This window comes from Mytilus galloprovincialis, chromosome 7 (genome assembly GCF_965363235.1).
Source record: "Mytilus galloprovincialis chromosome 7, xbMytGall1.hap1.1, whole genome shotgun sequence".
NCBI lineage: Eukaryota > Metazoa > Mollusca > Bivalvia > Mytilida > Mytilidae > Mytilus > Mytilus galloprovincialis.
The window spans coordinates 52,129,256-52,151,789 of NC_134844.1; the positions used below are offsets into that span (position 1 = coordinate 52,129,256).

General features: G+C 31.3%; 1 protein-coding gene across 1 annotated transcript; it reads left to right on the forward strand.

The window, feature by feature from the left end:
- The first annotated feature begins 815 nt into the window (after nt 1-815).
- Nucleotides 816-18,916, forward strand: LOC143083246 (intestine-specific homeobox-like). The gene is made up of 4 exons (XM_076259501.1): nt 816-1,077; nt 17,068-17,255; nt 17,835-17,951; nt 18,657-18,916. Exons 1-4 carry the CDS (start codon nt 918-920, stop codon nt 18,831-18,833), a joined length of 642 nt encoding a protein of 213 aa, XP_076115616.1. The 5' UTR covers nt 816-917; the 3' UTR covers nt 18,834-18,916.
- Nucleotides 18,917-22,534: the final 3,618 nt, after the last annotated feature.

Consider the following 22,534-nt stretch of genomic DNA (forward strand, 5'->3'; position numbering starts at 1 on the left):
GAGATTCTGACATATGCCAGGCGCATAGATATACATGTGCAGTTTAAAGAAGCCCTTTTTGTCAACCCAATTCAGGGTGTCCCTGTGATCTCAAGCGATGAAAAAAAAACAATAAAAAAACAAGAGTAGTGAAAATACTTACAACACACAAAAAGAATATATAATCTAATATCATAAGAATTATAGACAGTATATAATATTGTCAAGTTCAAAACTGGCTCTTTTTATCTGTCTTTCGATGCCCTCATCTTTTTTTTTTTTTTTTTTTTTTTTTTTGTTGTTGTTGTTGAATCAATGATGTTACTGTAATTATAACTCAAAATACTAGAAAAAATATCCTGGTTCCTTTAAATAGTACAGACATTTACTTTAAATGACATAAAAATAAATAAATATTAAAATGAAATTGTGTTATGATTTCTGTTTTCGTCTTATTTAATTTATTACAATTATACCGCCAGTTTGCCATAAAACTGATTTAATTGCAAATCCATACAAGGTCGGTTAATTACCAACATCATCTTAACACTGTTTGACTAAATTTCTAATCCAACTCTTGTCAATAATTAAAGCAATGAAATATAATGTATTGAAAGTTAATTTCCCATATAAAGGAAGCGTTCTCGGATCAAATATCCTCATGGAAGCCATATATTCATAAGGTAAAACGCGTCCTCTTCTTACTTGACATGAGCAAGAAGCACTGAACAAAAATTATTAGTTGTAATATTCCTCTTAATTTCTAAATTTATGTATTTGAAATGTATCTGCTATAACTTGTTTATGATATGGAGGATATTAAATACAATTCATAAGGTTTCCAAATGTGGGTTCTTGTAATGAAATTATTTGATTTAAAATTATGACATTAGTAACAAAACTTGTTCTCCGTGGTCATTTTTACTCTATAGTTTTATATGATGAGTGACCAAGAAGAAAGTCTTGGCTCCGGGGGAAATTTTTCAGTCGATCATAGTGTTCCTCCTGATCAAAAGATTCCCGAAGATGAACTTAAATTTTCAATAAGAAACATTTTACAACTGGTAGACAGCGACAAAACGTCAACAGTGCAAAAAGGTAAGGAACATTTCTTCTTCCTATTTTAAATTTCAGTTATAGTTTTAAACAACTGTGAATTTGAAAGTTTATTTTAATAAAAAATAATGCATGACTTACAATTTAACGCCTTTAAAGATCACCAAAATGCCATCAGGGTATGCAGAAGGAGTAATTAACACCGAGTGAAAAAAATATCCACACGTTTGAAAGGTGAAAAACATATCCACAATTTTGAAAGATCTCTTTAATACTAATATGCTAAATTCGTTTTTAAAGGCTATTTTGTTTCTAAATATTATCTCCAAATGACGTGGTCAATCAACATTAAAATCATGTAGGAAAAAATACAAACATGAAATTCTATGCAATATTTACGCCAATACTGGTTTACATCTCTTTAATATGTCAACTGTTTTTCTTTGTGAAGAAAGTGACATTAGAAAAAGGTCAACAACCCAACGACACAAAAAACCAAACCACCCAAATGAATCATTAGGCGTCAACAAAAAATGGGTTTATACGTCGACTCTTTAAACAGTTGTGAATAAATACAGAAACTATACCAAAGATATTAAAACAATATTTAATTGACTTAATAATGCCTGAACATGCTATATGCGCCGAAAACAAAATGTGACATATGAGATTAGACATAAGGACAGGCATACGAGTAAACGGGGAAGGAATAATATCGTTTTGAGATCCCATGTGTAGTACCCCTTTTAAACTCAACAGTTCACTAACAAAAGGTTAAAAGAAAACTCACAACCGATAATCGAGGCTCCCGCACGGTCAAAAACGACCTGCGACCTCAAGGCTTTTTAGAGGCGACTTCCGACCTGAGGGCTTTCTAAAAACGACCTGCGACCTTTAAAATTTGGAAAAAACGACCTCCGACCAACTTCCATCATATGTGTTAGGAAAAAAAACAACCTGCGACCTGTACATTTCGCTTAAAAACGACCTCTCGGCGAATTTAAAAGCGACCTTGCGACCTGAGGGGGGTACCCTGTGGGAGCCTCATAATCGAACCAAGTTCAACTTACTTATTCTGCTGATATAAAAAAAAACCAAGCAGTTGCCTATAATTGCCTAAACCTTTGAACTTTGGTCTCAATCATACTGATACCATATATCCGTATTTTATATAGTGCTTAATGTATACAGTAACACTCTCATATCGATTGCTGAACCTGAAAGAGGATTTCATATAGTGTTTTCAATTAAACTGAACTTGGACACAATCATGTGCAAAATTATAAACAATATAGAATCTCAATGCAGAAAAACAAAAGAAACATTAATTAAATTTTCATTCAAACGACATATTGATATTGGTAAAGAATGATAGGAATATACCGTCTTTAGAGATAAAACTAATAGTGAAGCACTATCTTTAAACGTGTTAGTTCTCTTCATATTATTAATCATATTATAAAAATTGAATGCAATGGATCCGCACTCCCACAAATTACTATATATATATTTATATTTGCATAACGGTTTGGTACTTAACGTCCCGTTGGAAATCTTACATTCATATCGGACAGATAATATGTTACTGAAAATAAGATATGAACCCTGCTTTGCGCAAGATCAATTGACACACTAAGCCGGCTTATTGATCAGATCAGAAACCTTCGAAAAACAATATTTTGAGGTTTTGGAATTAGGTAAATTGTAGAAAACTATATCTTTAGTATATGATTGACACTATACTTGATACTGCATTTCCTATAGGAACTAGAAACTTTTAGATTTTGACTCTGTAAAGTTTTCGCAAATTTAATTATGATATCAGTATCTATCTGTGTTATAAAAAGTGTGAAAGTGAAGTAGAAATGTAATCATTGCATTCATAACACTTCACAGTTGTTGTAAGAACATGACTGCACATTTAAACACTGATGATGAATAAATATATGAATATTTATATACCCTAGTATTTTCTTGGAATTTGTTACTGTGTACAGTCTATCATTTTTCGATTTCTATATAAATTATACCGTTTGTTTCCTGTTTGAATGGTTTTACAGTTATATATAGAATGTTTGGTAAAGTTTAGATTTTGGAACATAGTGGGTCGTTTCTGAAAAAAAAAACAACGATTCATGCTTGAAAGTCCTCTTTATGTCATGTTATCATGTGTAAACTGCCCGGCCCATTAATAGTATAGAAATTGTTCTACAAATTTCATATTTGTAAGAACAATATTAGTATTAATTTGTGTGCTTCTTTTTTTGTTTTTTAATGCTATGCATACCTTATACTAGTGTTGCCTTTTTAATTGCCTGTTGTCACTAATATACGATGGAGTGGATGTGAGTTTACAGAAAAGAGAATACTGAGCAAAAATGTTGAGAATGAGAGAAAAATGGGCAAAAAAAATGAATAGAGAATAACGAGATACGGAAATATAAAGAATAAAGAAAAAATACAGAAAAATTGAAGGATACAGAAAATTAGGACCCAATCTAGACCTTCATATACATTATGTATTTCTAATGTTAATGTATTCTATACCTATTGTCGATTTAACCATGAAATACCACTCATTAATAACACTTGTATCGTATTATCTGGAATTCAAAATGTTTACGATGTACATACTAGTAACCAAAAGGCTAAAATATCCCAATTACATTTTGTTAATCTTCATTGTGACAAATACTTTTATATAGGTTTTTTTTTTAAATTATTCAAAACATGAAACTGAGTAACTTCCCTTTGTCCACAGTCGAGATTAGTAAAGGTCTTTTCCACTGTTTATGGAATCTCAATCCAACAGGGAATAAGTGCTAACAATATTTTTATTTTTTTCAAGACCCGATCAACAAGTACTGTATCATGTGGACGTTATTCATGATACTGCGAAGCTCTCTCAGGCCATTTTTAAAAGTATAAACTTGTCAATAATTTACTGCATGTTTCAACTCCCTCACACACAGAGTTCGAGTAAGGTAGCAAGTTTCTGTCATAAAAATAACTTGCCGATACAGTTTATTCTTATCCTTACAAGCATTGTTTGTACAGATCGGAGAATTGAATAAAAAAAAAGGCAGGCTTAAGAATGTTCTTAGTTGAGAGTTTGTGAAAATAAAAAAAATCAAGAATTTAAAATTGATACTATTAGTCGAAAGAGCACCAGTTAAGGAACAAAATAAGCTAAAAATATTGATAAGTCATGGAGCTCCTTTTCATTGCCATTACGCTTTATATGCAAGAAATGAAACCAATCAGATAAACTATTATTGACATTAGATTGAGTAACAGTGAAACAGTAAACATTTGAGGAATGGTAGGAGAGGATATAATCCCGAATTATTCATTTAATTCCGAGTCCCTATAGGTAATACAAATATAAAAATAAGACCCAAAGCCCGACGTTCCGAAAAAAGGTCCTTCTTTCCCTCAAATATGTAAGTCGGACGATAATTATAACTTATCCGCCTTTAAAAAGAGGACGAAAAAACCAAAAGGGCAATAAAATAATAAGTCGAATATAAAGAATAGACAACACTATGCCAAATAAGAAGATAGAAGACGGAGGGAAAACAAGCAAGACCAAGAGGATAAAATAAAAAGATTCCCGAGGCCCATATTGTGACTTCTAAATGCCCTTTTTGTACTGGATAAGAAAAGTGTTATAAGAGTATGAAAAGGTTAAATGTATTTCACTGCGACTTCAATTAACGACTATGCATCATATGTTGTTGCAATACATTATAAAATTCAAATACATTATAGTTACAAAGATTTGAGAATATTACCTGAAAAACTAAAGAATACAGAAATGAAGGACCCCTATATATTGTGTCCCTCTTAAATAACATTACAGATTTCCCATTTTTAAACAATGACATGCTCGCATGACCGTCGTATTATAGAAATATATCTCAGTCGAGGTGCTGCAAAAGCATGTGTTTCACCTATATATTTTTTCTATGAACCAACTGACTCGGTCCTGTGTCTTAAACTCTTTTTTAAAAGTTTTAAATTTAGTCTAAATTCTCATAGCAGGGGAAGCACTTTATCACTATGGACTCCCATTTTTCCCTACGTCTCTTAGTTTATCACTGTGACAGTAACGTTCCATTCATTGGTAATATAACACTGAAGTCAGTTGGATGAAAGGATTGTGAAACATATATAGGTTTTTATTACATATCTAAACTTGTTGGGTTTTTTTTTTTGGCAAAGATCTTAAATGAGATATAGTAATCTCACACCATAATATTAGTTTTACTTATTTTCAAAATCAGGACTGCTGCCGTTGTACTAGTATATGCTCTCGTTTCTCAAGTTTTCGGATATATTTGCGAAAACTATTTATTTTTTGTCTTGATTTCGGAATGTTTCCCCCTCGACTAAGTTCTCTGAATTGAAAAATTGAAAAGTTACAAAATGTCATTACAACATTATAAATCTAATAAAAACAGACAATACTGAGTGTCTCGAAATTTGCCTGTTTATAAAGATTTAAAGCATGAGGCAGCAGAAGCCTACGATCACATAAATTCGAAGTTTAACTTGGCATGCACGAGGTGATTGACACATATGTACTTCAATGTAATCGTAAGTTTCGATTTATTTGTACGTGACCTTTTCAGACTTAAGTTAAGTCAATTCTAAGTAAAGTACATATGCACAAAAGATGGTAATTGGTTTTATTCGGATTGAAATCGTAAAAAGTGCGTTTTAATATCGTTTTATACTCTGATATCAGTTTGTACGTCAAGTTACGTATAAAAAAACACCATAAAAAACGCAAAAGAGAGCAAGATTTAAAAAGATAGCAATAAGATTTTAAGTAGTTTGTCAAAGTCTTAATTCGTTGATAGATATTTTCACTTTAACTTACAATTCACATGGTAACGTTTTTACCATACATAATATATGGGCACCATTCACAAAATACATTTGTTTCTATAGTAGCATGATTGAAATGATTTATAAATCTAGCATGCAAATGATGAATGCAATGGTACAAAGTTTTTTTAAAAGTATTTCATCGTATCATTAATATTGTTTCTTTCTATTAATTTACTTTTTATGAAATGTTAAAAGTCACTAGAAACACCAAGGATATTTCTACTCCCATCCATAGACGACCTTAGAAAATTTTGACGCGATCTTTTGGATTTTTGAATCTTCCTTACTGTTCAGATTGGAGCTCCATTAGTATAACCGAACACGAGTCTTGCGTAATAAATATAAGCCTGTTATCCGTGATGAGTTTCTACAACTTTTATTACAATACCAGTAAAAATGGAATCCAGATAATTTTAGCTGTTCCGATGACTAACATGGACTTTGCTGTTCTATCTAGGTCCAATTTGGGGGTAAAACCTTTTACTAATTCATAAATCATTTGTTTCAAACGTTAAGGGCTCGGCGCTCAAAATGTAGGCAAGTCCAAACAGTTTAGTAACCATAGGACCTTATGTAGTTTTTCAAGAGACACATGTAATTTTAGAGATACACAAATGTATGTGTGTTTCTTCTCCATACAGATGTTGTGAGCTCGAACTCTCCCCATGGAAGGTTTATTTGACTTCTATCAATAAAAGCTGGCAACCACGATATAGATAAATCTTTAAAGTGCGGTTAAACACCAATAATAAATAAATCAATTACCGTGGATTCATTTATTTTCGTGGGTACCAAATTTCGTGGATTGATGAAAACCTGCATTTTCGTGGATATTTGATTTCGTGATTTTGCATACAATATTAATCCTATAGAAAATTTGCAGTTTGTTGAACATTTGAATTCGTTGTTCACCAGTTCCCGCAAAATCCACGAAAATTGGTATCCAACGAAAAATAATGAATTCACAGTAATCTCATTACACGTTGTAAGCTGCCTCATCGAGAAATTCATCAAGGAGGTATTATAGAAATATCATTTATAATTGATCTTTCAAATTGGATTGTAGGTATTTCACACCTTGCTGTCTTGTTAACGCCTATCAACATGATTACTTATAAGCAGAAGGTTCATTCAGAGTTTACATCTAAATATAAGAAGGTTTCAAAAGTCCTGGTATGACACTTCCAACGTCAATTCTAAGTTCACAAATGCCAAAGATGAACTATATAATCAAAAATGTGTCAAAGTTTTTAATCTTAATTAAATGAATATCAACCTAAAATAACAAGGCCTTTAAGAGCCGATTCCATTGAGTGTGTAGCTGAATATTCCTGACAAGGCTTTTCTTAATATATTAAAGCTTGCTAAACCTCTCACTTGTATAAAAGTTGCATCAAATTCCATTATATTGACAACGATGTGTGAACAAAACAAACATACATAACAGGTAAAAAATGTCAAAAAGGGGTTACAGCAGTCAACATTGTGTTATAATCCTCATCACTATAAAAAACAAACAAATATGTAACAAAGAAGCACAAAATGGCATATAGACCAAGCACATTAGCAAATATTAAAGACGAGAATACACAAATTTACCATAGTACAATTAAAACACAATGACAGGATGTATATGTACAGAGCCATGCCATATATATATATGTATCAAAGAAACATAAAAGACACATGGACAAAGTACATTAGCAATAATGAAAGACAAGCATACCAAAATATTTTACCAAAGCACAATAACGGAATGTATAAGTACAGAGCCACGTCATGTGTATCAAAGAAACACCAAAAGGCATATAGACAAAGCACATTAGCAAAAATGAAAGACAAGAATATAGGAAATACCACATAACAATAACACAATGACGGGATATACAAGTATCGAGTCACATTAAATTGCTATTAATAAAAGCAAACTAAACAGTATAAGTAATATAACTAATATAGAGACAAATACAAAAATAGTATAACAACGTCAGTACGCATAATCTATACTTCAAGACCATATTATTTGTGAAGTTGATACGGAATATGTATTAACAATGACGTGTTAACTTCCGATGAACTTCTTTTTTTTAGAAAAAACGAGGAGACGTTTTTTGACATACCCTGGGTTCATCAACTTTCTGGTCAGACAACTTAAATTTGATATAAAAAATAATTATGTAGAATGGAGTTTACCTTTTAAATATCTAATTGATTGTTGTATCAATACTGTACAACCCTTATCTCTTTTAATTTATCTGAATGAATATAAAGCAAATTTGTTACGTAAGAGAATCTTAGGAAGACATATAATTCACAAACTTTCCCTCAATTTTCAGCAAATTTGTTCCACACACGACAGTCCAGAGATCAAATTCATAAATAAAAAACAACTTAGTGAAACCAGAATATCATTGAGTCGAAGTGAAAACAATTTTATTAATTTGGTGCCGCTGAAGTACCTAGCTGGATTCATCTTCACCAAAATCACTACAATCTCCACAATAGAATAGGTTGTATAAGTACTTGTATATATGTTAGGACAACATAGCTAAAATGAATATGAAAAGATGAGTCAAATCCAAATACAATCAAATTTGCTAAAGGGACATAAACATAAATTTCTAAAGAATTTATTAATTTGTCGACGGATGATTAAAGCGATCACCCCCAGTTTTTGGTGGGGTTCGTGTTGCTTAGTCGTTTGCTTTCTAAGTTTTGTCTGTTTGTCATTTTTATTTTTAGACATGGCGTTGTCAATTTATTTTCAATCTATGAATTTGACTATCCTCTGGTATCTTTCGTCCCTCCTTTACACAACGATTTACTGTAAACGAATTTGACGCAATTTTATGTATACCAAAACATTCAATACGTAGTTCAGATCTGTTTATCGATGCTGAAAATATGTTTTTAGACATAATTGCAAATTATACATATATATGATAAACACATATACATTTCAGACATTTTCAAACATTTTTTTTAACGTGACTTGATCTAATTTTTAATGGTGTTACAACCTTAAAGTACACCCACGAATCTATGAATCTGTAAAATGTTACAAATTTGGTAAGATTGAACGATTTTTGCCAGTGAAATAAATTTACAGTAAATGGACCTTGCCTCTTTCAAAACCATATGAAACATACCTAACATTTCAGCCCCACATCTATGTATGTTGGCGTTTGATTATGTAGCAGTTCAGTGTTTCTGTTCCGTTGTTTTCTTCATATAGTTGATTTGTTTTTCAGTCGGTTTTTGATTGTGACCTGGATTTGTTTTTGCTTCATCGCTTCATGTTATTGATGAGTGATATACTACTGTTGCTTTTATTTGAACACCATAAGAACACTCATTATTGAGTGGATGACAATTTGTTTTTTTTTGCGGCTGGTTGGAAATTGGAGAGCAAGAGCATTTTGAAAAAAAAAAAATAATTCGGAAAAAAAATCCCCGTGTCATCAACCATCTCCCGGAACCACCTCATTCGAATATCAAATACTCTGCCCATAAAAACATTTGGCGAATTATAAAACGTCAGTAATTGGTGAGACTTTTTGGTCTAGTTTCATGGGTGTCTATCTAAAGAGCAACCCTCATTAAAACAAATATACGTGGATATATAGCCGCTTAATCGAGTCGTCGAAGTGACTAGTTGTCGACAAATTCCCTCCTTGACTCAAGTGTGAAATTGTTTCCCTGACGTTTATCCTGGAGCCATTATAAAGATGTTTTTTTTTGTTATATGACCTTTCGATTAACTTTTAAACAAGTAAAAGATATCTAAAAAAAATGTGTTTTCATATATAAACACCTAGAAATGATCACACGAAAAGAGAAGATAACATGTTTATATAGTCCTGGTTACAAAAGAGCATTTGAAGCAATGGTACTTAATGATCAATTGAAAGTTTTATTCATAATCTTATGTGTTCTTTTTTTTTTTTTTTTAAATCGTAGCGAAATTTCTCCAAAACATCCAAAGTATACCAAAGAATGTATCCAATAATTGAAATAAATTCGATACAAAGACGCAAGTGACTTCCGTTTTGACTAAGACCAAAAGATCAATGAATTGAAAAAGAAATGTCGTAAGAAGACGTGCGTTCGCATGAGGTAAAACCTGATACTATAAATGGTCCTCCATTAAACTGTGTTCAACTTAAAATGCTGTCAAATTACCACATTCTATTTTCGGCCACCTTAATGAATAATCGGTTTAAGAGTTTCGGTACTCTGCGCACAATTGTGCCATATCCTGTCAAATGACGAAGTACGATTTACAGTTTAATATAAGCTCTCATGCTGATACTTGAAGATCAGTTGTGGATTAATATTTCTCATCTTGGAGTCTTTTTTTGTTTGTTTTTTTTTTTTGTTTGTTATTGTTGCACTTCAGTGTTTATGTTGTTAAGCGGTTTTGCCATTACAAACTTAATCCAGATTTATGCTTATTTTATAAATACCTGTGACGTCACATTTTGTGGCGTTGATACATTTGTGTGACGCATATTTCATAATTCTATTGTGGTGTAATGGTGAACTGTCGTAAATGAATAGAAGTATGTCCGTTGTTATTATGCGGTTACTATGTACTATTATATTATTCAATTATGTATTTCTCTGTCCTGCGTGTTCTTGCTATTATTTGTACTGTCTTCCTTTCACGTAATGATGTTATTTTAGTGGTTATCTTAACATTTCCTTATCAACGGAATGTTTGGCTATCCATAAAAACCAGGTTCATCTCTTCATTTTTACTTAAAATGTCCTGTTCCAAGTCAGGAATATGATAGTTGTTATCAAATAGTGTGTGTCTATGTATGTTGGCGTTTGATTATGTAGCAGTTCAGCGTTTCTGTTCCGTTGTTTTCTTCGTATAGTTGATTTGTTTTTCAGTCGGTTTTTGATTGTGACCTGGATTTGTTTTTGCTTCATCGCTTCATGTTATTGATGAGTGATATACTACTGTTGCCTTTATTTGAACACCATAAGAACACTCATGATTGAGTGGATGACAATTTGTTTTTTTGCGGCTGGTTGGAAATTGGAGAGTAAGAGGATTTTGAAAAAAAAACAAAATTCGGAAAAAAATCCCCGTGTCATCAACCATCTCCCGGAACCACCTCATTCGAATATCAAATACTCTTCCCATAAAAACATTTGGCGAATTATAAAACGTCAGTAATTGGTGAGACTATTTTGGTCTAGTTTTATGGGTGTCTATCTAAAGAGCAACACTCATTAAAACAAATATACGTGGATATATAGCCGTTTAATCGAGTCGTCGAAGTGACTAGTTGTCGACCAATTCCCTCCTTGACTCAAGTGTGAAATTGTTTCCCTGACGTTTATCCTGGAACCATTATAAAGATGTTTTTTTTTTGTTATATGACCTTTCGATTAACTTAAAAAAAAAATAAAAGATATCTAAAAAAAAAATGTGTTTTCATATATTAACACCTAGAAATGATCACATGGAAAGAGAAGATACCATGTTTATATAGTCCTGGTTACAAAAGAGCATTTGAAGCAATGGTACTTAATGATCAATTGAAAGTTTTATTCATAATCTTATGTGTTCTTTTTTTTTTTTTTTTAAATCGTAGCGAAATTTCTCCAAAACATCCAAAGTATACCAAAGAATGTATCCAATAGTTGAAATAAATTCGATACAAAGACGCAAGTGACTTCCGTTTTGACTAAGACCAAAAGATCAATGAATTGAAAAAGAAATGTCGTAAGAAGACGTGCGTTCGCATAAGGTAAAACCTGATACTATAAATGGTCCTCCATTAAACTGTGTTCAACTTAAAATGCTGTCAAATTACCATATTCTATTTTCGGCCACCTTAATGAATAATCGGTTTAAGAGTTTCGGTACTCTGCGCACAATTGTGCCATATCCTGTCAAATGACGAAGTACGATTTACAGTTTAATATAAGCTCTCATGCTGATACTTGAAGATCAGTTGTGGATTAATATTTTTCATCTTGGAGTCTTTTTTTTTTTTGTTTTTTGTTTTTTTGTTTTTGTTGCACTTCAGTGTTTATGTTGTTAAGCGGTTTTCCTCTTATAATGGTTGTGCTTACCTCTGTTTATGTTTATCGTTAATTGGTAACTTTTGAACAGAAGAATATATATGGAAGTTATTAACGACTTTGACTTGCTACACAGCCCTTGCACGGTTGGTATACTACTGTTGCTTTAGTTCATAGCTCATACAATGCGTAATGAGTTTTGCTTATGGTTAAAAGCCGTACGGTGATATTATATATACAGTTATAACCTTATATGTCATTTGGTCTCCGGTGGAGTGTTATATTATTGGCAATTATACCATATCTTGTTTATTTTTTATTTATAGGTTAGACAATACTTGGACATGTTTTATGAAGATGTAAGCCCAAGGCGAAACCGAGGGCTTATATCTTTATAAAACATGACCAAGTATTGTCTGACCAATTTAGAACATATTCACACTTTCGAGTGACCTTACAAAACTATCCTTTCCCATTGTATATCCAAACCTAAATAAGAGTTCACTTTTTATAATAAACTAAAATATAAAACATCGGTAATGATCATTTGAATGGATGAAATGAAATAGCACTGACATAGTTTGTGAAGGATAAATTGTTTTTCTTCTGCTTCAGGTAAAATGTAATACTTATATATCTTTAGATTTTTTTTAATTTTAAACAGCAACACAATGTTATATAAATTCCCTTTTTAAAATTTGATTTTTTTTATAAATATAAAACTCTCTGTATGAATATTTGAATTCAGACCATTCAACATTAAATGCTTACTTTTTATTGATACATTTAAATGTATTGTGTTTCTTCGAAAACAATCCTTTACTTTATATATCAACAGTCTGGCATTGTGTTTTTTTGAAAGAAAAAGTACATAATTCCCTCAAATGTAAGGTATAAAAATTAAATAAATATCATTTTTTTGTGTATTCTATATTTGTGTACCATTATCAAATGCATGAAATTTTCTAAAATTTAAAATGTTTTTAATCTTTGCTCTTTCATCTTTAATCAGTAAGCTATTTTCCCAAGGAAAATGCCTTGGGGGATTGTACACTTCGTTAGTGCAGCTATTAAGAGTTCAGTTTCATAATTAACTGACAATGAAAAGTCATTCATGTATAGCATTTCATAGTGCATGGAAAACCATGTACTATGAAAATTAGAGGGAAAAAAATGACTTTTCATTGGACGAGAAGGAGTGAGTATGTTCTAATTTCTCCTATCCATATAAAGTGACATTGTATTGTTTTGTCTATGTCCATTCATTTCAGTCTCAATTAAATGCACACGATTCTTTCCTTAGCAGATGAAAAAACATTGCGTTATTTAACCTCTGTCTGGTTTCTTCATTCACCACGCATTTTTGTCCTTATTCACATTTGATCTCTAAAACAAAAGAAAAAATTCTGAGGATTTATATTAAATTGACATGGCAAAGTAACAGGTTTACGCTCTTAAATTTAATCCTTATATCACGACTGGCCTGTATCATATGAGGAAAATAGATCAACTTATCTTTTACATGAATCATTTTTAACAAGTATTCAATGTGTTCAAAAGAGCATGTGATAGCTGAACATTATAGTTGTATCTTATATCACCAGATAGATATGATTATATAGCAGAAACACATCAAATATACCAAACTTATCTAATTATTTTGATCTGAGCGTAACTGATGAGTCTTATGTAGACGAAACGGGCGTCTGGCGTACCCCCGAGGTTATCACCACAACAGTAGTCAGCACTTCTTCGGGGTTGGCATGAATATCAAATATATTGTCGTTTTTATAGATGTACTTTTTTCGCATCACATGTATTTCAAAACAGAAAATCCTTTATAAAATTGCAAAATCAAAAGCTCAAACACATATACAGCGTATGAAAAACAGCTGTCATATTTCTGACTTGGTACAGGCGTTTCCTGATGTAGAAAATGGTGGATTAAACCTGGTTTTATAGCTATTTAACATTTCACTTGTATGATAGTCGCATATAATTCCATTATTTATTAAAATTGTTAAGCAAATCAAGCAGACAATATAGGTATAAACTTCAAAAATTGAGATACAGCAGTGAACATTGTGATATAATCTTAATCACTATAAAACAAATAACTGTTCCAACAAAGAAAAATGAAAAGAAATATAGACAAAGTATATATTAAGTAGAAGTGAAAGACAAGAAATCTCAAATTGATTATAACACAATACCGCGATGTTAGGATGTATAAGTTCCGATCCACGTCATAAGTATATTAAGTTATCAGAAATACGTAAACAGTGAAGATTCAAAATACCCAAAAAGTGAACTGAAACACGTAATTAAGATGATAAACATCGTCAGTACCTAGAATTCAAGAAAATCATGAATATTTTATGAAGATGTAAATCATCGACAGAAAAATCTCCAAAATATGGCATTATTTTAAGTGAATACCATTGATTCCAGATTTGTGTTTGCAGTATCATGCTAGAGGAAATTGACAAAAAAAGTATGACTTCAAACAATTGTCTTAAATCCCCAAACATGGACATTAAGAAAACAATTTATATTTATAAGATTAAGGACCGCCATCACGAGTTGGTCTATCGATGATTCAATAGTCTGTCTCAAATCACAAGTAACAAGACTCAAGTATACAAGAGTCGTCTCTGAATTGTTAATATAACGATCTTGTCGAATCCATCAATGAAATTTTGACTGTCTAAATTGTAGATGCATGATAATGCATGGACATATAGCTCCTTTTGAACTTCATGCCAGCCCCTTAGCCCTTTTCACTTAATTTCTATTGTCTAAATAGATTTACGGGATTTGAACATCAGTTAACTTCTATTGCCGCTCATGCATGTAAAAGTGCAAATTAAATGTTTAATTAAAAGTACTATCTTTGTCTTGTTTTTAAAACTTATTTCAATCATTTGCTCTGGCAAAAATAATCACGAATGTAATGCCTACTCAAGTTAAAACTACAATAAAGTATAGCTTGCGTCAAGTATTTCTTAATTTTTTTAATACACACTTTGGCAATTATAAATCAATATGACTACTTATTCTTTGGTGCATGAGCCACTATTTGAAGCATATAATCTTTTATCTGTTTTCACCAAACCTTAAATATTTTAAAAAAAAAGCAGTTTCCCTTTTAAAAAAACAAAACGCAATGATGCCACTCAGCATCAATTATTGCTTGTTATGATATTGAAATGCATTTCTTTAATACTGGATTGAAAAATTCAACCCTGTTATGTTTTACTGCATGATATTTAAACAACAACTGGTAATATCTTGCTAATGCATGCACATAGTATTGAACGTGCATTAATAAAGTTCTATTGTTGGTAGGCGTAATATAATTCAGGGGCATCGCTCTGCTTTTTGTTTAGTATGTTTTGACGTTTTCTGTCTCGTTCTATTGCATAATTTTATTGTGTGTGACTTTTGTTTTACAAATTCCAAAGAAATGGGTTTTTTTTTCTTCAGATTTTTTATATTTCATATGCCATTTGTACTTTTAAATTGAAAAAAAAAACTATTTCTTTGAAAAATAAAAACTTGTCAAAGTAATCTCAATATTAAGGGCATATGATTCAGTTTTGATCCCGTATTTACATTTTGATAAACATTTCCATATAGACTTTTTTGTACCTGATTTAATCAAATATGTAATAAAAAATATACCTTCATGTCCTACTTTTTGAGTAAAATGAGGTCGAAATTTTGTATATTTGCTCAAATTCGGATTTGTGGCCGTATTTTCGCTTTCGAAAGAAAGACATAACTTTTTTTGTTTTAAAAGATAAACACAAATTGTTTTTTGTTAGATAATTTGTAATTTTTGTATTTTAAAAGTATTTAAATGTATACATTTTTTATTCAGAAATAACTCATATTTATCAAATGTTCATGAATGTAGAAAAAAAACTTAATTTTTTTGCTGTATGTTTATCAAATGTAAAAAAAAATGCACTATTTACGTTTTCAATGATAAAAATCAGTCGAAAACTGAATCTTTCCCCGATAAGTCAATTTACGTTAGCAACGTCATTACCTCCCCTGTAACTGTATCGTATGCCCTTAATTGGTGTGCCCCAGCACATGGTATACTTTATATAAAGGATTCTTGTGACCTCTAAACGGAAATTTCACATTTGTTATTTTACAGCTGTCATGTTTTGCTGACAATCTACATTTGTGAAAACTATTCTTACGTAAATCACAGATACATTGATATTTATAAATCTTGACAAATAAACAATTTTTTTTTTGAAAATGGAAACCTTTCGGCTATTACGTTGTAAAGGAAATGAGATTGAACTTTCCAGCTACAGTTGGGTGTGATCAGTTGGGTGTTTTTACTTACAACTTATTTAAAAAAAAAGTCCGTTTCTTGTGTAACCAATACACAAGAGTAATATTTATGAATACCTATCATATCCATAATGGTTCACTGATGACTATTTATTGAGTTCAAATCTTAGCTCTGACACACAGACTAGTACATTTTGAAGCAAAATGCTCAATCAATCCGTAACCAATTGAAGTCAAGTGACTGCCCCATTGGTATCTTTCGTCCCTCTTTGACAGTACTAAAGTATGCTCGCGTCTATTGTTATTGACCTTTGTCAGATATTCGGAAAATGTAAATAATATGTCTTTACGGAGTGTTAATTTTGTAGAACAACAAACAATACGAACTAGTAATGCCGATTATCATTTGTTTAGATGAAAATGAATTCTTATCAAAGATGGTTTTGGAAACTATTTTTCTAAACATCGAGGAAATTTATAATTTTTTCAAAAATTTAAATAATATAATTTTTTTTTCATTTACTAATTCAATACTATGAACAAATCTTGTATACTCTCAATGAAAATTGATATTGGCACTTAAACTAAATATAAGGTCTTTTGAATATCAATAAAATAAAACAACGTAAAAGATATGAAATAAACGTTTTATATTTGATAGAGGTAGGGCCAATTATCCCCAATAGTAATATTATTTGTGTAACACAGCAACACTTTTAAAACAAATTGTTCTCTTTTTATCTTATCGAAAATTTCTATCCTCTATATTTTACCTTTCAGAAACTGTATTAACTCCAAAACCGTCACCAGAGGTTAAAGTTTGTATTAAGAATAAACGCAACAGGACAACCTTTTCCACTAGACAATTGCAAGAACTTGAAAAAGTATTCAAAAAGACACATTATCCTGATGTCTTCCTGAGAGAAAGATTAGCATCAAAAGTCAAACTTCCAGAATCGAGAATACAAGTATGTTACATATACTTTGGGTCTTCAATGCTCTTCAACTTTGTACTTGTTTGGCTTTATAACTATTTTGACCAGAGCGTCATTGATGAGTCTTATGTAGTCGAAACGCGCGTTAGGCGTATTAAATTATAATCTTGGTACCTTTGATGATTATTTACATATACATATATGCTGTGTAGAAATTACGTGTTTCCTGATGTCTGTTTTACTCATTTGTAAAGCTTTTATAATTGTTTGTTCTTTTAAATTAAAAAAAAAAAAAAAAACGAAAAGTAAATACAATATTATATTACATATTTGTTATAATTCCATGTTTCTTTAATAGCTCTACTGGTCAAATTATTTGGAACTAACCAATTGTAAAGGACTAAATAAAGCTAAAGTAATCTATCCCTGAGGTAGAAATGACAAGTATTAAAAAACAACCCAAAAAAAACCCTCAGTATTAGTGATACAATCGGACATTTAAAAAAACAACAGAAATTTAGTTCATGTTTGATTTCTATTTGACTTTATCTTTTAACTCTTACATATATTCCCAGTATTCAAAACTGCACACAATATTGTTTGTACTTTAAGGTTTGGTTCCAGAATAGAAGAGCAAAGTGGAGAAAAAGAGAGAAGTTTTGTTCTTCTCCTAGTACCTTTTCCTGTAATCTTCAGTTTCCTGTCTGGAATTCTGGGAGAACTTTTATGGTAAATATTTTTTAAATTTTAAATTGACATTTGTTATAATTTTTGATGTACATAAATAGATTTTGTTCTAATGATTCTTGCTTGTGTAAATAGAAATAACAATTGTGCCTGATGTTTTGTGCTATTCATTAAGTTCTCGTAAACAATACAAACTACTAATTCGAAGAAGGGCAAAGGGAAATGAGATATCAAAATCAGCATCTGATACATCAATACACATTTCAAAAACCAGGAACGAGACTGTGGTTTCAGACGAGACAAAGAGTACTTATTATTATGTTTTTTTAAGTTATAATCTTTTATATAATTCTACATATATCCGTAGTAGAAAAATGTCCTGTAAAATTGCTTAGCTCAAGCGTGGTACAACTAGTACCAAAATGATAAGTTTGCATCTGAACATTATTACGTAAAACTGAGTGTTTGAGTGAGACAAAACTCATTATATGTATTAAGTATATTTGTGAAGCTGTGGTATTGTACTTTTTTATACAAAATTCGAAAGGTTTATAAAAATTGCACTGGTTTGAAATTTCAATGCACAGTGTGAAACATACTAAATTGATTAAAACTATTTCAGACTGTAATCAAAGTTAACTGATAATAAAAGGCGTTTAAATTAATACTTATGATAATATACTCCCCTTTATACGCATTTTAGCTGCTTAATTAAACAATTTATATCTATTATTTATCTTTTCTCAGAATCCGTATACACTGATGACTGCACAGTTGGATGCGACGACAAGAATTCCAATCCCTCACATATCTAGTTTATTTAAATACACTTCAGCCGTCAGAAGGGAGAGTATGGCTACAAGAACTGATGCTGTTCAACACTGCCCACCATCGCCACAGACCTTGAAGAGTTTTAAAATCTAGATAAACAATAGATAGTGTCTTAAGAACTGAGAATGAATGGCCTTGATAACTTAATTAAATATGAACAAAGTTCAGAAAAGACATTTTGTGTTATCAGTTCTTCTTTTTTGGAATTTTGGATCCTCAATGCTCTTCAACTTTGTACTAGTTTGGCTTTATAAATATTTTGATATGAGCGTCACTGATGAGTCTTGTGTAGACGAAACGCGCGTCTGTCTTAATATTTTATAATCCTGGTACCTTTGATAACTACTACCACATGAAATGATTACCTTGGCCGTATTTGGCAAAACTTTGAGGATTTCGGTCCTTGATGCTCTTCAGTTTTGTTCTTTATCTGGTCTTTTCAACACTTTTTTTCCAGCGTCAATAGTGAGCTTTTTGTAGACAAAACAACTCTCCGCTGGCATATGCAATTTTTATCCTGGTATTTAATGATGATTATATCTATTATAACTGGGTGGATGCCACTGCTGGTGGAGTTTTTTTCCTGTTGGGTACCACCAGCCAATAGTCAGCACTTCTGTGTTGGCGTGTATTATAATAGATATGGTCATAATAATAAATTAACCATCTTTCGAAATACGGAGGATTTAATTCACAAGAAATAGAATACCTACGCTGTATTTGGCAATACTTTTAGGATTTTTGCGTTCTCATTGCCTATTTTATTCAACCATTTGATTTTTAATGTTCGAGTGTCACGTTTGAGTCTTTGCATCCGATGTCGCCTCTGTTTTAGTCCATTCGATTCCCGTTATTTGTGTTCGTACTTTGATCTTTCTTCTTAATTGATTGATGAGACATGGAGACCGGTAAACATGTAAAAAAGGTCAACAATCAATTGAGGAAGATGTGTGGATAATTAGTTTATTCAAAGTTGGTAGATAGTGGGAGGCTTTAAATACATGTACTTTAATGTAAATTGAGTAACAATGCAGAGCGTGTGATTGAAACATGTCTTTTTGTAGTCTAGTTAAAATCAATTGCTAAGTATATTAATGTTATCCAAGCTAAAAGTACTTTTATGAACCACATATTGGCATGTTTTGAATAACTCCCTTTGATCATGAATGCTTGACTTATAAGTTATTTTTTGCAGCTCCCTTTGCCAAGGTTGACATCAGCAGTAAACAGTTCCTCTCGTTATACCGATTTATGTTTGATACTCTGAACTACATTAAGCTTTCTGTAGTTGTGGACAGGAGCGTAAAAACTCTAGGTTCTGTTTCTAAAACATGTGTCGTTGTAAAGAATGTTCATTATCACTGAACTAGTATATAATTTGTTTAGGTGCCAGCTGATGGACGCCTTCGGGCGCGGAAATTTCTCGCTGCATTGAAGACCTGTTGGTGACCTTCTACTGTTGTTTGTTATTTGGTCGGGTTGTTGTCTCTTTTACACATTCCCCATTTCTATTCTCAATTTTAATTTTTAAAACAATGAAAATTCATCCACTTTTATATCGTCTATCGTATGTTCAACCACTTTAACATTACTCACTCACTTGTAAGCGACTACAAACTAAACCCACCTATACTTTGTGTTTCTACACTACTTTATTTCTTCCAGATTTGATTTCAATAAACAAATATGCAAAATCATTACAGGCATGCTTATTTCCCTTTCATATAATACCATTTACGAAGACAGCATGACAATGCCATGACAGAAAACAAAATCCCCAAAACACAAAAAGTTTAAAAGACGCTTTATATATGACATAGAAAAATAAAGATTGAGCAAAACGAATTCTACCACAAACAGGTGCTGCAACCAATCTAATTAAGACATGTGATATCGAGCGCGCTTGCTGAACCGAAGTTCAATTTAACAGCACTCTATGAATTTGATTTGTCCGAAGCACTTTTCTGGATTTATCTTTATCAGAAACGCTCATCAAAAGATGTATAACTGCCTAAACACTTAAACAGCTATTTGATCAAAATGGCGTATTCGCAATAATTCATTAAATGTCAACGTTTCCAGAGAGAATTTGTACTCTTTTCTGTAAGTTCTTAATTTATGAACGGACACGTGCATTGTTCATTGTGATTTGAATACAATATGTTTATCAAATAAATAATATAGGTACATTTTCATCAAAGAGAGTCGTAAGATACCAGAGAGAGAAGTTCAAACTCATAAGTCTAAAATAAACTAACAACGCCATGGATTTAGCATTGGGTAGACTCGGTGAATAGTATGAAAACGTAACTATATGTAATGCTTGTATTGCGACTTATATTATATTTGACCACGACATGTACGTCAAACTGGACATCATCATTCTCTTTTTCTTCTAATATGCAGTTTGGCTGATGAAATAAAGATGATATGTGTTAATTAAACACGCTGATATGTAATTTAAGTTATATCACCAAACACGCAAAATGTTGCTGAAGGCAAGTGATCAACACTGTTGAAGGCCGTATGGAAACTTAATACGTGTACTTTTCTACCGATCAAGAATTGTGCTTAAACTATACGTTAAAAACAAGCAATTGCTATTACAGAACCGATTACAAGAATATTCTACCATAGTTCAGGTAATCCTACATCTAAATTAAGAAAAAATGACAGTTCAAACCAAGAAAGGCGATTCGTTTATTGCAATGAATAATATGATATTTCCTTATTAGCAATTGTAAAAGCAATCGTATGTGTGTCCCGTTTGAAATATATTACCAATAACCAAATATTATTGAACAAAACTTACAATGATTTATTAATTTTATCTTGTAGTTTAAGCACTTAGAAAATGGTATCATTGGAAATGGAATTATATGGCTACAAAATATAATTATCCAATTGCGATTTTCCTAAACTCATTGTATGCTGCACTAAGGTGGCTCTCGAGTCTAAATCAAAATTTTTTTTTAATATAGGATTTCGCTATATTTTTCTACAAATGAACTTTATCTTATACTTAATAGAAAAATAAAATAAAAAGATGGGGTCACCGTTTATTTACGCTCACAATCTGCATTCGAAAGAAGCATATATTTTTGTAAAGTTACTTTTTTTCTGTTTAACCAATAGGAGAAAAAAAGTAATATCGAAATAAAAAAATTGATCAAATTTTAAAACAGTTGAGTTGCAGTACAGCTTATTTAAAAATAATAATAAAAAATATGGGTCACCGATGAGATAAAAAAAAGATATTTCAATTTTAATGCCAAAAATTAGCATTTTTTTCACCAAAGGGAGATAATTTGGAGCATTTTCAAAGATATATACTTTTTAAAAGTCATCTGGGGCCATCACAAATTGATATTTTTGAATGATTTATGTTCCATATGTTAAAGTAACATCTATTAAAGGTAATAAATAATATTTGTAATGAAAAACAACTGTTTAATTTGTTTCAGAAATTTTATACCTTCGAGCCTCTTTAACTTCTTTTTGAGTATGTTATGCAGCAATTTATTATTCAGGTTATAGCCGCTATCATAGACGATCTAAAAAAGAGTAAACTGCCAACTTTTAAAAACGAAGTCAACAGTAATGATTAGGACCGAACTAGTATTCATCATTCCCATGGTCAACATTTGCATTTGTTCCCTGAATTATCCAAGAAAAATCATCCGTCGCAAATAACATACAACCTTTAAAACATTCTCCTTAATAAACAGAAAAAAAAACAATGGGACATTTTGTTTTATTTTCTCATTTCTTAAATTTAGAATATAAAAATTGTC